This window comes from Choloepus didactylus, chromosome X, assembly GCF_015220235.1.
Source record: "Choloepus didactylus isolate mChoDid1 chromosome X, mChoDid1.pri, whole genome shotgun sequence".
NCBI classification, from domain to species: domain Eukaryota; kingdom Metazoa; phylum Chordata; class Mammalia; order Pilosa; family Megalonychidae; genus Choloepus; species Choloepus didactylus.
Genome location: NC_051334.1, coordinates 13,077,389 through 13,093,571, shown reverse-complemented (window position 1 = coordinate 13,093,571; position 16,183 = coordinate 13,077,389). Strand labels below are relative to the sequence as shown.

The 16,183-nt window shown below is 49.5% G+C and overlaps 2 protein-coding genes across 3 annotated transcripts in view; both read right to left on the bottom strand.

The window, feature by feature from the left end:
- CA5B (carbonic anhydrase 5B) overlaps positions 1 to 16,183 on the bottom strand; it is a 105,455-nt gene that overhangs the window by 87,050 nt on the left and 2,222 nt on the right. The gene's annotated exons all lie outside the window — the stretch shown is intronic.
- Positions 716 to 14,307, bottom strand: LOC119523321. The gene is made up of 3 exons (XM_037822091.1): positions 14,163 to 14,307; positions 8,091 to 8,885; positions 716 to 766 (listed from the first exon to the last, which is right to left on the bottom strand). The coding sequence occupies exons 2-3, from the start codon at positions 8,883 to 8,885 to the stop codon at positions 716 to 718; spliced, it is 846 nt and encodes a 281-aa protein (XP_037678019.1). The 5' UTR covers positions 14,163 to 14,307.

Sequence of the window (16,183 nt, the reverse complement as noted above, 5' to 3'; positions counted from 1 at the left end):
CCGAGGTGACACGGGACATCACGCGGCGCCCCGTCATCTGGAGGACACGGGCAGCTCAAGCCTCTGCTGGTCCCAGGCGTTTGTTGAGGGGAAACGGGGCTAGGGGCTGGCTCCATTTCGGTACCCCCCATTTAAAGTAAGAAATCATAACGAGTTCTACATGAAAACTGCTGAAAGCATGTTGACAGAAGGACACTCTCCTTACTGTAAAAGGAACACAATGCACTTGAATGGTCTTTTAAGGAAAAACACATAACTTGTATTTACCGGTAAATGTGTGAAGCATGTTCTAGAATGGTTGGTCACTGAACATTTTGCAGTTGAGGTTTCAAGGATGATGAAAGGTGTCCATCTTTGTTTACCATCAGCGGGGTTGATTTTATGTAGACTCTTCCATGAATTTCAGCTTTCATTCATATATATATATATATATATATATATATATATATATATACACACACACACACATATATATATACACACATCCCCTTCTCTCTGAATACCAATGCAATATCTCTTCCCGTTTCTACTGGTAATCCCAGAAAAGCCTGAGTTGTGCTTTCCACAAATAGATGGAAATATCTGATTACAGAAACCAAGTTTCCAAACCCTGAAGTGTAATTGACTATAGCACTCAAGTTTGGGGGCCTGTTCAAGGTGGAGTGAAGGAAACTGTTCCTGGGAACTTTTCCCTCAGAAGCACAAGCAAGGGCAGCTATCCAGCGGGCCCCAGTGCCGGGATGGGGAGGGACAGAAAGGAGAGGCCCTGAAAGCATCAAATCCGAGATCGGGCAACAGGCTTTGTCAGGATCTGAGAGGCAGTTGCTGAATGGTGAGGACACTCAAAAGGGTTAGTGACGATGCATCAAGAGGATTCTGAATTAAGTGATGAGTTTCAATATTCTGGATTAGGCAACAAATTACCTCTCTGGGTGTTGCCTGTAAATGATATTCTGTCCTTTTCCCCCTTTATTAGATAAGTTGTGGATGTATAGAGCAATCATGCATAAAATACAGAGTTCCCATATACCACCCTATTATTAACACCTTGCATTGGTGTGTAACATTTGTTAGAATTGATGAAAGCACATTTTTATCATTGCAGTATTAACTACAGCCCATGGTTTAATTTAGGATTCAGGTTTGGGTTGTGCACTTCCATGGTTTTTAAAATTATTTTTATTCTAGTAACATAAATATGATAAAAAAATTTCCCCTTTCACCATATTCAAAAATATTGTTCAGTGCTGTTAATTACATTCACGATGCTGAGCTACCATCACAACCATCCTTACAAAAACTTGCATCATTCCAAATAGAAATTCTGTATGTTTAAAGCTTTATCTCCCTATTCCCTACTCTCATACCATCCCCCAGTAACCTATATTCTAGATTCTGACTCTATGAGTTTGCTTATTCTGATTATTTCATATTAGGAAGATCATACAGTATTTGTCCTTTTCTTTCTGGCTTATTTCACTCAACAGAATGTTTTCAAGGTACATCCATGTTGTTGCATATATCAGAACTCCATTCCTTTTTATGACTGAATAATATTCCATTGTATGTATATACTCTATTTATTTATCCATTCATTGGTTGATGGACCTTGGGGTTGCTTCCATCTTTTGGCTATTGTGAATAATGCCGCTATGAACATTGGTGTGCAAATATCTGTTCAAGTCCCTGTTTTCAATTCTTTTGGTATATACTACACCCAAAAGTTAAGTAGATTCTATATCTAACTTTCAGAGTTAACTGCCAAACTGTCTTCCACAGTGGCTGTACCATTTTATAGTCCCACCAGCAATGAATGAGTATTCCTATTTCCTCCACATCCTCTTTAGCACTTTTAATTTTCTGTTTGTTTAATATTAGCCATACTCGGTTTGATGTGCTGAGCCCTCGAGCATGGGACTTGCCCTTATGAAGCTCATTACCACAAAGGAGAGTCTAAACTTGCATGTAATGGTGCCTAAGAGTCTCCCCCCAGTACCTCTTTGTTGCTCAGATGTGGCCCTCTCTCTCTCTAACTGAGCCATCTCGACAGGTGAACTCGCTGCCCTCCCCTCTACGTGGGACCCGACTCCCAGGGGTGTAAATCTCCCTGGCAACGCAGAGTATGACTCCCGGGGATGAATGTGGACCCGGCATTGTGGGACTGAGAGTATCTTCTTGACCAAAAGGGGGATGCAAAATGAGACGAAATAGTTTCAGTGGCTGAGAGATTTCAAATGGAGTCGAGAGGTCACTCTGGTGGACATTCTTATGCACTATATAGATAACACCTCTTAGGCTTTAATGTATTGGAATAGCTAGAAGTAAATACCTGAAACTACCAAACTCCAACCCAGCAGTCTGGACTCCTGAAGACAATTACATAATAATGTAGATTACAAGGGGTGACAGTGTGATTGTGAAGACCTTGTGGATCACACCCCCTTTATCTAGTGTATGGATGAGTGGAGGAATGGGGATAAAAACTAAAGGACAAATGGGGTGGGATGGGGGGATGATTTGGGTGTTCTTTTTTCACTTTTATTTTTTATTCTTGTTCTGGTTCTTTCTGATATAAGGAAAATGTTCAGAGATAGATTGTGGTGATGAACGCATAACTATGTTATCATACTGTGGACAGTGGATTGTATACCATGGATGATTGTATGGTGTGTGAATGTATTTCAATAAAACTGAATTTAATAAAAAAAAAATATTAGCCATACTAATGGGTGTGAAATGGTATCTCATTGTGGTTTTGATTTGCATTTCCCTAATGGCTAATGATGTTGAGCACATTTTCATGACACTTTTGGCCATTTGTCTATCTTCTTTGGAGAAATGTCTATTCAGGTCTTTTGCCCATTTTTAATTGGGTTGTTTGTCTTTTTGCTGTTGAGTTGAAGGATTTCTTTATATATTCTGAATATTAAAGCTTTATTGGATATACAGTTTCCAAGTATTTTCTCCCATTGTGTTGGCTGCCGTTTTACTTTCATGATAAACTTCTTTGATGCACATTTTTAATTTTGATGAGGTCCCATTTATCTACTTTTCCTTTTGTTGCTTGTGCTTTGGGTGTTAAGTCTAAGAAATCATTGCCTAACAAAAGGTCCTGAAGATGCTTCCCTATGTTTTCTCCTAGGAGTTTTATAATTCTGGTTCTTATATTTAGGTTTTTATCCATTTTGAGTTTATTCTTTGTATACAGGGTGAGGTAGGCTATACTCTTCTTTGTATGTTAAACTTCTGTTCCTAGAGTTGAATTTTAAGATGTTTGGATATTCAGTTTTCGCATTTGAACTACAATAAACCAACACTTTTTTTTTTTTAAAGTCTTCTGAGGGCAGAGAAGGGCCAAGTGTTTCTGGATGCAGGGGTGTGGTCAGCCAGTGGGGCTGGAAAGAGAGATCTCTAACACTCTGCACTCAGAATAATTGTTTTTTTTCCGGGGGCAGGGGGGCGGGGTGCGAGACAGAGTCCTTATTTAAGGAATGATCCCCAGGTATATAATTTTGAATACATAGAGAAATTCCTAGAGTATAATTTTCTCCTTAAGACAAATATCTTAGTGATAGATAGGACTTTTCGTATATATTTAAGACGCCTTTTCTGAGGGGAATAGCATCAGAAATCTATGCCACTGGGTATAAGTTTCTCATGATGTTTTTTTTTTTTGTTTTTTCTTCTGATGGCTGGAAAATTTCCTATGTCCTATTTGTAATAAAACCCCATGGATGCCATCCTGGTTTGTGGTTAAAAACCTCTGAGAAATCACAGTCTTTCTGCTGGTGAGCTACAGGCATCCAGAAGTTAATCACCTTTAAATACGCCTCTTACTGGTTAATCAACGTATTGATTAATTAAAAATCATTTGCACAGACAGTGAAGATGTCTTTTTCTTCTCTTCACACACCAGGGGTAAAGGATTTCACTGGGTTAGTTGACATCACATTAGTCTATATCACTGGTGCTGAACCAGGGGTGATTTTGCAATGGTCATTAGCGACTGTCTGGATATAATTTTGGTTGTCACTACTTGGGGGGGAAACAGGGGGCTACTGGCATCAAGTGGGTAGAGGCCAGGGATGTTGCCAAACATCCCACAAGTACAGGATGCCACCCCCCACCCCATAACAAAGGTTTTGATCTAGACCCTTCATCCACCTTCCCGTAAGGTTGTTCTCTCACATTACCACGTTACATTCATCAACACTGATGGATTAATATTGCTTCAAAGCTAGTAACTATACTGCAGACTTACTCAGATTTTCCCAGTTTTTCCACCGATGTCCTTTTGCTGTTCCAAAATCTACTCCTCCTCAAACTCTTCCACCATCTGAGAGATTCTTAGACTTTCCTTGTTTTTCATGGCCTTAGCTGTTTTGAAGAGGACTGGTTAGGTATTTTGTAGAAGTGTCAATCTGATGTTGTCCTGTGTTTTCTCATGATATAACTAGAGAGACTGATTTTGGGGGAAGAACACCACAGAGATGACTATTTAGGTTGTGTCCAAAAATGGTGCAAAGTATAACCACGTATATATACCATTTTTCCAGTTTGGAGTTCATTTGCAGTGTATATTGCCCTCCAAAGGAATGCGCATTTGCACTTGGATAAGTATTACAATAGTACCAATAGTACAATAGTACCAATTAAACATTTCCCTTCCTTCAATATTATAATTAGTTAATAAATAATAACTAATTATTATTCCATTGATTTATGTCTTTTATTTGTGTGCAATTACCACCCTTCCGCAATGCATGAGGCTGTCTGTTCACACTCCTCCTAACAGTGTAGGCTACCAAATTTGGGGTTCTGCTAATCTGACAGGTGCAAAATGGTCTTTCAGTGTAGTAGGTGAATTTGTATTTCTTTTATTATGAGTGAGGTTGAACATCTTTTCACAGGTTTATGAACCTCCTGTGTTTCCCTAACGGCAAACTGTTTATACCATTTGCTGTTGGTCTTTTAAACAACTGATTTTGAGGCACTCTTTATATATATTAGAGAAAGTAACTTTCTCTCTTTTGTTCACTGCTGTGTCTCAAACACCTGGAAGAGTCCCTGGCATATCATACGGACTCAATAAATACTGGCTGATTGAATGAATCTGAGTTGCTAATATTTCCTGGTTTGTCCTCTGTCATTTGTTTATGGTCATTTTCATCATGCAGGGTTTTAAAAAAATTTATGTACTCTAATTTATATGTTGCTTTCTTTATGACTCGGGTTTTGATTTATACTAGAAAAGCTTTCCCCATTTGGAGGTACGAAAGGAGTTTCTATCCTTTTCCTAGTAGTTTGACAGTGGTATATTTTTACATTTAAAGCTTTGTTCCATTTGGAATATATTCTTTATGTAAGGTTTGAATGTTGGATCCAACTGTTTTCTCAAATGTCTGCCTAGTTGTACCCCAATACCACTTACCGAACACTCTATTTTTCTCCTCTACTAAGCTGAGATGTTGTCTTTATCATAAACAAAATTAACATATATTTTGGGGCATATGTTTGCACTTACTATTTTGTTCCATTGTTACCATGCTATTTAATTATTGAGGCTTTATAATCTTATGGGTCTAATCATCCCTCATTTTCTTTTTTTTTAATCTATTTTTTTTTTATTGTAGATAGCACAGGGAGGTAGTAAAATACTGTTTTCTGAATTTACCACTACCTCCAACTTTCACTTACTCCTCATTCTCCTTCAACTAATCTTAAAAATGGCCAGATTTTTAAGACCCGGGGGAGGCACTAAGCCTATGATGATAACGATGATGACGATAACACAGCTCGCCACCTCTGAGTCTTCACTGTGTGTCAGACACTTGCTAAGAATTTTCCAGGTTATCTTTTCTAATCCTCAACAATTTGGGGAGGAATTGTACTCCTAAGGGTACATTGGGCCTTCCCAAGTATTCACTTGCCAGAACCAGTGAGAAGCATCTTTACTATTAAAAAGGTGAGGGTTGTGCCTATTAGAACACTACATGCTCAGGGGCCCAGGGCAACAAAGGCCATAATATTCCTCTGCGGTCACAGCTAGGGGCGGGCAGCCACGGAACCCTCTACGCTCAGCGTTGCTTGAGGGGTACCGGCGGCAGCTCTTCCCGGAGGCGAAGGTGAGGCGGGGGACTTGGCCGAGTCCCCGGCGGAGGCATGCAAGGTGTGGAGGGCGGCGAGAGAGGGACGCGAGACACTCTCCTTTCGAAGTAGTAGAACAAAAAGCCTTTATTCAGGGGTGAGCACAAGTTATATAGGGTGGCATAGAGGGCGGGGTCGGTGTTAGGGGTGTGGGGTCCTTACATGGCAATGTTGAGGGGATAAAGGCTAGGATTGGTTCTGAGCGGGCGCGGAGGTCGTTTGAAAAGGGCGGGAGTTGCTCTGGCAACGGTGTAAGCGCACTGGCGGTGGCGGGAGTTGCTCTGGCAACGGGGAGTGTGCGGGCAAGATAAAGGGGGCGGTTTTCTCTGGCAAGCTTCCTCTAACGGTTGTATTTTGGGTGAGGGAGATGGGGCCTGTAGCCGGCTCCACTTTCTCAGGCCCGGGGGGCTGTGGAGGGTATTACTGCCCATGCCCACTACCCTCTCCAGGGGCTGGCCAGGTTCCCTGGGGGGGGGCTGTGGAGGGCGCTACTGCCCATGCCCATCGCCTCCCCCAGGGGCTGACCAGGTTCCCTGGCCACGGCCCGCCAAGTTGGAACTCAGCACCAGCAACCCGCAATTCCCCCTTCTTTTCTAATTAGAAGAAGAAGCTCACAGGAGAGATCCGCCAAGGGATGAGGGAAAGGGGAGGCCGGGGAGGGGAAAAGGATTGACGGCCGCTCAGAGAGGCTGGAGCTCGGCGTTGGTGTGGCGCCCGGGCGCTCGAGAGGGGCCTCGCTGCTTGCGGGATGGACGAGGGTGGTAACGCTGCGGAGGGCCAGCTTCTTCAGTAGAGGCAAGTCGTTGATACTGCACTTGTACAAATGATGAGAAGACAGCATTGGCCTGGCTTTTAACAAGTTGGACAAGTCTGCGGATAATACAGGGCCCTAGGGTGAGAGCTAGAATAATCATTAGTAGGGGGCCGATGAGAGGGAGGAGGTATGGGAGGAGGGGGGTAAAGATGTGGGACCAATAGTTGGTGGCTTCACGGTCCCTTCTGCGTTGTTCTAGTCCTTCTCGGACCTTCTTTAGGCTGTTTTCGGCGAGACCTGTGGAATTGGCATATACACAGCATTCTTCTCCTAGGGCGGCGCAAAGGCCTCCTTCTTTGAGGAGAAGAAGGTCGAGACCTCGGCGGTTTTGGAGCACGACCTCAGAGAGGGAGTTAACAGAATTTTTAAGATGGGAAATAGCGTTTTGTAGGTGACGAATGTCCTCGTCAACAGCCGACCGGAGGTGAGTTAGGGCGGAGCCTTGACTAGCTAGCGCAGCGATTCCGGTGCCAGCGCCTGCAAGACCTAGGAGGGTGGCGACCGTGAGGGCGGTGATGGGCTCTCACTTTTGCAGAGGGGCAGGAGCTGCAGTTCTTTCTAGGCGGAGGAAGAAGTCTTCCTCGCTGTGGTATAGGACCCTAGGGATAAGGACAATTAGGAGGCAAGTTTCATGAGTTGTATTGAGGGTTTGCACGTTAAGGCAGGGGGTAAGTCCTGTAGAGGAGCAGAGCCATTGGGAGGAGTTGTGGGGAATAAGAAATTTGGCAGAGCTGTCAGGGGATGAGTAGTTGGCACAAGCTGTGAGGTTGGGAGAGTTGTATGAGAGAGGGCGGATGCACTTTCCTGTGGAGGAAACCGAATGAAAGGTTAGGGGGACGGCAGAGGTATTCCAATTGCATTCCGAGGGGCTATTCTCTGTATTTTCCGAAAAGGAGAGGTTGGAGGCGATGGGCTCATACAGGGAGGAGGAGGTGGAGAGGCAAAGCCAACAGGAGGAGGTAAGATTGGGGTGGGAGGAATTCACTGAGGTGAAGGCCGCTTGGATAAGGCCGATGAGGGGAGAGGAGTAATGAGAGGGGGGCAGAAAAGGTTGGGGTGGTGGGGCTGGCGATGTGCCGTTTGCAGCTGAGGTGCGGCTGGAGGGCCGTGGATTAAGGGGGTTAAGGACTTTGTTGGGGCCAACGCCGCTCGGATCGGTGGCGGTGGGGTGTCTCTTTTGTATGGAGAAGAGACCACCCCAATCATAGCCCTCCATGTAGAGGCGGAGGCCATATGTGCGGCCACTAAGCCAATTGTCCTCGCCGGGGTTTTTAACCTTAAGGGTTATATTGCGCCAATTTGGCTTTGTCCATGACACTTGGAGGTGCTGATCTTTATTGGGAGCTTCAGACCATCCGTAGGCCATTGTTTCACACCCCCAGGAGGGGCAATAAAAATGCGAGGGGTCAGCACAGCCTTTGCCTGTGGAGGGACAAATGTAATAACCAGAAACGAGGCCGCCTTGACATTGATTACGTAACCAATTATTGTTGTTTAAACCTGTGAATTGAACAAAATCACAAATGCTGGCAGTAAACGAAGGAGCCTCGGCTGTAACATTATAGAGGAGGTCCTTCTCTATCCCCCCCATGATATGGACTGTCCAGTTAAAAGGTTGGTGTAGTGAGTTGGCCTGGGTGGGAGAGGCGAGGGCAAGCATGATCATTAGAAGGGAAGCAATGCTTGGGTGGGGGTTATGGAGGTGCAGGGGGCTTGCTTTTGCCCGTCTGTATAGGCGCATAATCTCCATGATTTCTTGTCTTTCCGGGGGTATCTCCGGACTGGGCTCCCGGTCTAGGTGCAAGGTTGTCATCTGGTACACCAGGTTGCGGAGACGACGGCGTTCTCGTCTCGTTAGACGTGTGGCTGCTGGTGGCAGGTCGGATTGCTCTTCCTGGGATCCAGATTGGCTGTGATGCATCATCTGGGAAAACACAAGCAAACCCACGCCCCTGGGCGAGGAGTGGGGAGGGACCCTTCCAGGCATTACTCTCTGGGTCCTTCCAGTAGACCATCGGGGCCTGGGTGGGCCTATACGAGGGCCCCCAATGTCTATGTAGGGGCGAAAGCCCTTCCTTATTGAATGTGAATAGGTTAAGGTGAATAAGGGCTGCTATGATAAGGTCCCCTGGAGTTGCCTGGGGGAGCATGGCCCTTTCTTTTTCAATTTGTGTTTTTAAGCGGCGGTGGACTGCTTCCACAATGGCTTGCCCCTGAGGATTATAAGGGATGCCGAAATGATGGGTGATGTTATATAACTGAAGAAAGGCCGCAAAGGAGGCACTGCGATAGGCAGGCCCATTGTCCGTTTTTATGTCCCAGGGGACTCCCATGAAGAGAATTCCTTGTCTCAGGGCCTTGATACAGTGTTTGGCCGTTTCCCCGGCAAGGGGGACTGCATAACACATGGCCGAGAAGGTGTCAATCATTACATGTACATACTTGAGGCGCCCAAAGGACGGAACGTGAGTTACGTCCATTTGCCATCTAGAATTGGGTTTTAGGCCTCGTGGGTTGACTCCCTGAGGTTGCAGGGGGCCAAGCGGCGCGAAGGGCGCACAAGTTGCGCAATTGCGGACAAGATGTTTACAGGTGTCTAGGGGGAGGCCACATAGATGATGTAACGATGCAGCCGAAAAGTGAAACTTAGAATGCAATAACTTGGCCTGGTTAACAGCGTTCCCCGGAGGGGCCGCTGTGCGAGTTAGCATTGCTTGGGTATCTTGAGCTGAGACCGCTTGGTCTACTATACTGTTGCCATCAGCCAAGGGCCCCGGAAGGCCTGAGTGACTACGAATGTGGCTAATGAACCAAGAATCCTGTCGATGCTCCAAGATGCTCCTGAGGTCAGAAAGTGCTTTATCGATGGCCGAGTTCCTGGGGAAAAAGGTGGAAAACGCGAGGACTCGGCAGACCTGATAAGTGTAGAGGCTGTCGGTGAAAATGTTTACTGGGTGGTCCCAGTGGGTGTTCAGCGCGTATGACACCGCCAGGATTTCCCCCACTTGGACTGAATGAAGGTTGACATAGCTGAATAGGCGGGGTTCTGGGTGGTCCGGGGGATAAGAGAGGAAGGCGAAACGGGTTTTGGAGGCGTCAGTAAAGACGGTAGTGGCACCCGGGATGGGTGCAGAGGAGGGGAAAGGGTGGAAGGGGCTGCGGAAGGGAAGCTTGGCGAGTCCCTGTAATAGTCGATGGCTAGGATAGTGGCAGCTGAATTCCCTATGAAATCCTTCTAAAAGGATTTGCATGTCCGGGTTATCACGTATAAGCAGGCGGGTTTGGCCTGCGTCCAGGGGCCAAACAATTTTTTCCGGCGGCGCTCCAAATACATGAACAGCCAGGGTGACTAGATCTGAAGCTAGGCTGATCCAGAGCCGCACTACGGGGCAGATTTTCCTAAGCCGGCTTTTAGCGGGGTGCGCCCAAAGTAGAGGGCCATTTTGCCACAGGCAGCCCATGGGTGTTCCGGGCGTAGGAAGGATGAGTGCCATAAGATTGCCCTCTCTAGTGCTGAACCTGTTGAGACAGCAGGCGGCGAGCGCCTTGTTAATGGCGGCAATGGCTTCCTTTGCCTCCTGGGTGAGCTTAATGCGCCGGGAGACCGCTAGCGGCGGGGCTTCTGGGACACTCAGCAGCATAAAGAGTGGTTGGAGCTGCGCGGTGGTGATCGGCAACGCAGAGCGGAGCCAATTGATTTGACCGCAGAGCTGTTGGAGCTCAGTGATGGTGACCCGATCTGGTATGTCCAGCTGGGGAGCGGACGGGGCAATGGTTTTATCAATGCTAAACCCTAAGAAGGCCAATGGCGGCACAATCTGAACCTTTTCGGGCTGAACCGTAAGGCCGAGGTCAGCTAAATTAGTGGTGAGGTCTTTGAGGATTAGAGGAAGCGCCTCGGCGTCCTCAGAGGCCACCAAGATGTCATCCATGTAATGGATGAGCATGGCCCGCTTTCGCAGGGGGGCCACTGCGTGATTAACATACATTTGGCAGATGGCCGGACTGTTACGCATCCCTTGAGGGAGGACTTTCTATTGGTACCTGCTAGCCGCGCCCGCGTGATTGGGGACGGGGACTGTAAAGGCAAAGCGAGGGCGGTCTCGCTCATGTAGCGGGATGGAAAAGAAACAGTCTTTGATGTCAATGGTGGCTACGTGATAGTGAGCCGGGATGGCCACCGGATGGGGGAGGCCAGGCTGCGGGGAACCCATGGGAAGAATATGCTTATTGATCTCCCGCAGATCATGGAGGAGCCTAAATTTCCCTGTGGCTTTTTTATGAATAACAAACACTGGCGAATTATAGGGACTAGTAGAAGGTTCTATGTGGCTTGCGTCCAATTGTTCTTGGACAAGGGCTTGGAGTGCAACTAATTTGTGCGTGGGAAGGGGCCACTGCTCCACCCATATAGGTTCCTCAGTATCCCACTGCAGAGGAACGGGCGCTGGAGGTGTTAAACGAGCAGTGGCGCACATTATTGGGGGGGCTGCGTGGTAAGCACTGCCCCAGAGGCGGCGAGGATATCACGGCCCCATAAAATTTGGTCTATGGTGTGTAGGAACAACAGGCGGAAGGTGCCTGAGTGGCCTTCTTCATCCTCCCACTTAATGGGTCCCATGGCCTGAAGAGAAGTAGAGGTACCGGTGGCTCCCACTACCGAGGGACCATCGAGAACCATGCACATGGTGGCATACTGAGCGGGCATGCAAGAGACTTCTGCCCCTGAATCGAGCGTGCCCGTGTACCATTGCCCCCCTATTTTTAATTTACGGGTAGGCTTTTCCGGAGTGATAGGGACTGTCCAGAGAAGCGTTTTATGGCCTTCCTTTTGAGGCTCTGGCGGGGAGACTTCAACGGTGCCGTTAGATGCCACATGCCACTGGTACGGGCAATCCCCCCTAGGGGAGGAAGAATGACAATGGTAGGGGCACTCGGGAAGTCCTTTGGGGCCACCGTTGTGGCCCCAGGTGGGATGATCAGTTCCATTAGAACCGGCTGGGACGCTGCCTCTTAGGGGCGGGGCTGAGGCTTGCCCCGCTTGGAGTTTAAAGCTTGCTCAGCGCCTTGGTGCTGACCCTGACTGGGGCGGAGGGGTTTGGGGTTAGATTTGCAATCGCGCGCCCAGTGATAGCCACGCTGACAGCGTGGGCAAGGAGTGGGAGGGGGGCGCCCATTGCGCGGCATGAAAGGCGGGCGGTTGACCTCCGCATTGGGGCACTCCCGGGCAAAATGGCCGCTCTGCCCGCACTTGAAGCAACCGGCGGTGGCAGCTAAGGCGGCAGTGACAGCGCCAGAGACAGCCTGGGCTAGGGACGCGGCAGCTGGGTCAAAGGTGCTGCAGGCAAGTACCCAATCGTGTAGGCTCTTCTCCCGCAAGGGAAGGATAGCCTGCTTGCAAGGGGGATTGGCTCCCTCGAGAATGAGTTCTTGAGCGAGGGCCAGTTGGGCCTGGGGATCACTAACCTTTCGAGCGCAGGTTTCTTCGACCCTGGAGACAAAGGTGGCGAAAGGCTCACTCGGCTCCTGGAGGAGCTTGGTGAATTTATTAGGCCGACAGGCGGAGCAGTTGGCAAACGCTCGTAAGGCGATTCCCCGAAGGATAGGCCAAAAGGTGGTGGGTGCATTGGTATAGGCGGATGCGTGTATAAACGCTCCCGTGCCCAAGTAAGCCTCGTGGGGATGAATGGCCCCAGTGGCTGCGTCTTGCTCGCTCTGCCTAGCTGCTTCTGCTTGGCAGTGGGCACGCCAATCAACGAACTGGCCGGGGCCAAGGATGGTACGGGCAAGCGAGGCCCAGTCTTGGGGGAGGCAAAGGTCCATGGCGACCTCCTGCAGTATTTGGGAAGCGTATGGGCTACCCAATCCGTCCTCCTTGACGGCCCTGCGAAGTTGCTTGATAGTGTCTGAGTCAATGGGATACCAGTCGTACGGTCTTTGCGGTGTGGGGGTAACGTTAAGGGGAAAGCAGCGAAAAGCGCGAGGGAAAGGAGGGCGCGCTTGCAGAGGGCCTGGCACGGGAGTGGGGGCAGGGGCAGCGTTGCCCCAAGGGTTGCCTTGAGGTGTAGAAGGCAGCCAGGGGTTGTTTGCCGGCGGGGCGGGAGGGGCGGCGGCAGCCGCCGGCAGCGGCTCTAAGGGGGAGAGGAAGGCAGGTCGTGAGTGGGGGGTGGGTGTGGGTTGCGGCGGCGCAATCCAAGAGTCCGCCGAAGGGGGAAGCGGGAGGCCCCAAGTGTTGCAAGATGGCGGCGCGGTGGGCGTAGCTAAGGCGTAAGATGGCGGGCTAGCTCCGCCCTGTGGAAGGGCGGGGTAAAGCGCATGCGGTTTCCGGCCCGGCTCAGGGCTGACGTCATCGCTGGAGCACTTCCTCCCTTCGGTGGAAGAAGAAGGAGGAAGTTCGCCATCTTGGCGAGACTCGGTATTGTTTCGTTTTTGGGGGGTGACTTCGAGCGCGTTGTTAATCTGCTCGACTAAGGATTCTGTGTCCGAATCGTGGTCCGCATTGGTCTCACTGTCCGAATCTGTCGATTGAGTCGACAGGGCCTCCTTGGATTTAATGGGGCCTCGATCAGGGGGGAGGGAGCCTTGAAGGCAGGAGCGGACGGTTATTAAGGTGGGGAGCAAGCCGGGAGGGAAGCGCTTGTTCTCATGTTCCATGGCGTTGGTGACCCGATCAATAAGGCGATCATAAGTGACGGGGTCCCAAAGATGGCAAGTGGTGAGCCATGGGTTAAAGGGCAGCAGGAGGTCCCAGTATACTTGCAGCTGCCGGACAGACACCTTGCAACGATGTGTGTCCAGAAGACCCGCCAGAGCGCGAACTTGAGGCGCTTGGCGTGCGGATAGACGATTACCCATAGCGGAGGGGAAAGGAGGGGGGGGGTCGTCTACCGAGCAAGGAGAATGAGGTAAACCGTGGCCGCGAGGCCGAAGAAGACGACGAGAACAGAAAGCAGGACTCTCTGGTAACGGGAACAGTCTGGGGGGGCGGTCACGGCGAGGCACACTGCGCCGAACAGAGAAACGAAGACACAGAGGACTACACCAAAGTAATGAAGGGGTAGAGGGAGAGTGTTAGGAGGAATGGGGGTCATAGAAAGAGAAGATGAGAGGTAGTCGGGGGCAACAGTATTTGTAGCCGGGATAATTTGGCAAGGGAGAGGCGGCTCCGGGCGCGGAGCGGCGAGGGAGAGGCGGCCCTTACCTTGCAGGCGAGGGGAAGGGGAGATGGAGAGGCGTCCGGGCGAGCGGGCGATTTGCTGGACTGTTGTGTGGAGAGGGGACGAGTAGATGTGGCCTCACACGGGGCACCAGTTGCGGTCACAGCTAGGGGCGGGCAGCCACGGAACCCTCTACGCTCAGCGTTGCTTGAGGGGTACCGGCGGCAGCTCTTCCCGGAGGCGAAGGTGAGGCGGGGGACTTGGCCGAGTCCCCGGCGGAGGCATGCAAGGTGTGGAGGGCGGCGAGAGAGGGACGCGAGACACTCTCCTTTCGAAGTAGTAGAACAAAAAGCCTTTATTCAGGGGTGAGCACAAGTTATATAGGGTGGCATAGAGGGCGGGGTCGGTGTTAGGGGTGTGGGGTCCTTACATGGCAATGTTGAGGGGATAAAGGCTAGGATTGGTTCTGAGCGGGCGCGGAGGTCGTTTGAAAAGGGCGGGAGTTGCTCTGGCAACGGTGTAAGCGCACTGGCGGTGGCGGGAGTTGCTCTGGCAACGGGGAGTGTGCGGGCAAGATAAAGGGGGCAGTTTTCTCTGGCAAGCTTCCTCTAACGGTTGTATTTTGGGTGAGGGAGATGGGGCCTGTAGCCGGCTCCACTTTCTCAGGCCCGGGGGGCTGTGGAGGGTATTACTGCCCATGCCCACTACCCTCTCCAGGGGCTGGCCAGGTTCCCTGGGGGGGGGCTGTGGAGGGCGCTACTGCCCATGCCCATCGCCTCCCCCAGGGGCTGACCAGGTTCCCTGGCCCCGGCCCGCCAAGTTGGAACTCAGCACCAGCAACCCGCATTCCTCTGCATGAAAATACGTAGGGATGGTGCACTTTGTCACAGGGAAATCAAGTGGTGACTGTAAACTGTTTTTCCAGTTACCGTATGAAGCAAAGCATTCCATGTGATGTGGAAAATTCATCGAATGAACCCTCCACTTTCCCAAGTCACTGTTTTTTTTTTTTTTTTTTTGTTTGTTTGTTTGTTTTTTGTCAATGCAAAAGAAACTACTACTCTAAAGACATAAGCATATTGGATTTTAGGCATTTAAATTTCAACTTCCTCTAAGAAAAAACAGGTAAACTTTTGTAACTAAATAGCATTACTAATGAATTCCTTTTCCTATGTCCATGTGGGGTCTAGAGAGAGTAAACCTGAAGGGACAAAGTTGAAGCTGATGTTGGAAAACTCTGTGTCAATTCCTTTTAAATAGTGGAGAATATGAAAAAGTCCTCTGTAAACCTTGTATTTAGCCATTTAACTAGACTCGTCTCTCTACCAGCACACACATACTCCCCTCTCCCATCACCTCAGTGGTTCTCAGCAGAGGCGATTTCCCAGAGCTCCTATGGCGATGCCTGGAGACACTTTTCGGCTGCTCCGACTTTGGGGGGTGGGAGAGGGAGTGCTAGTGGCATTTGGTGGGGAGAGGCCGGGGAAGCTGCTCAACATCCTCATGTGCACAGGGCAGCCCCCCCCAGCAGAGCCTCACCCCGCCCAAATGTCAAGAGAGCCTGGTGGAGAAACCCTGCCTCACGGGGCGTGGGCTGTACCCTGCTGGGCCAAAAGGGGCACAGATGGGAGGTTTGAGGGGCGGCCATTGGGCTGCCTCACTTGCCTTCCATGTTTACAGCAGGGTACATGCTTGCAAGCTGGTTGGCTGGAAGTAACTCTAGGATTTGTAACTAAGGGACAGGAGACTCCTGAGCATGAAGCCACTGAACTGCTTGCAAACATTAATATGCCACTTCCAGAAATGGAAGCTTCACAGAATAACTAGTGGTCTGTGGGGCCACTTAAATACAATGAAAATTGCTACCAAGAAATAATAAAGACCAGCTTCGAAACTATTTGCGGCTCTCCCTTGTCCAGTTTCTGCATACCATCATTTCAACATTTTGGCATTGGTCAGGAAAGAACTTTCCACATTTCTTTGAAAGGACAAACAGGGAAACAATTAGTAGTTCTCACCCTTCTTAAGCCCTGTAATCACATACTGAACGCCAGCGACATCACCT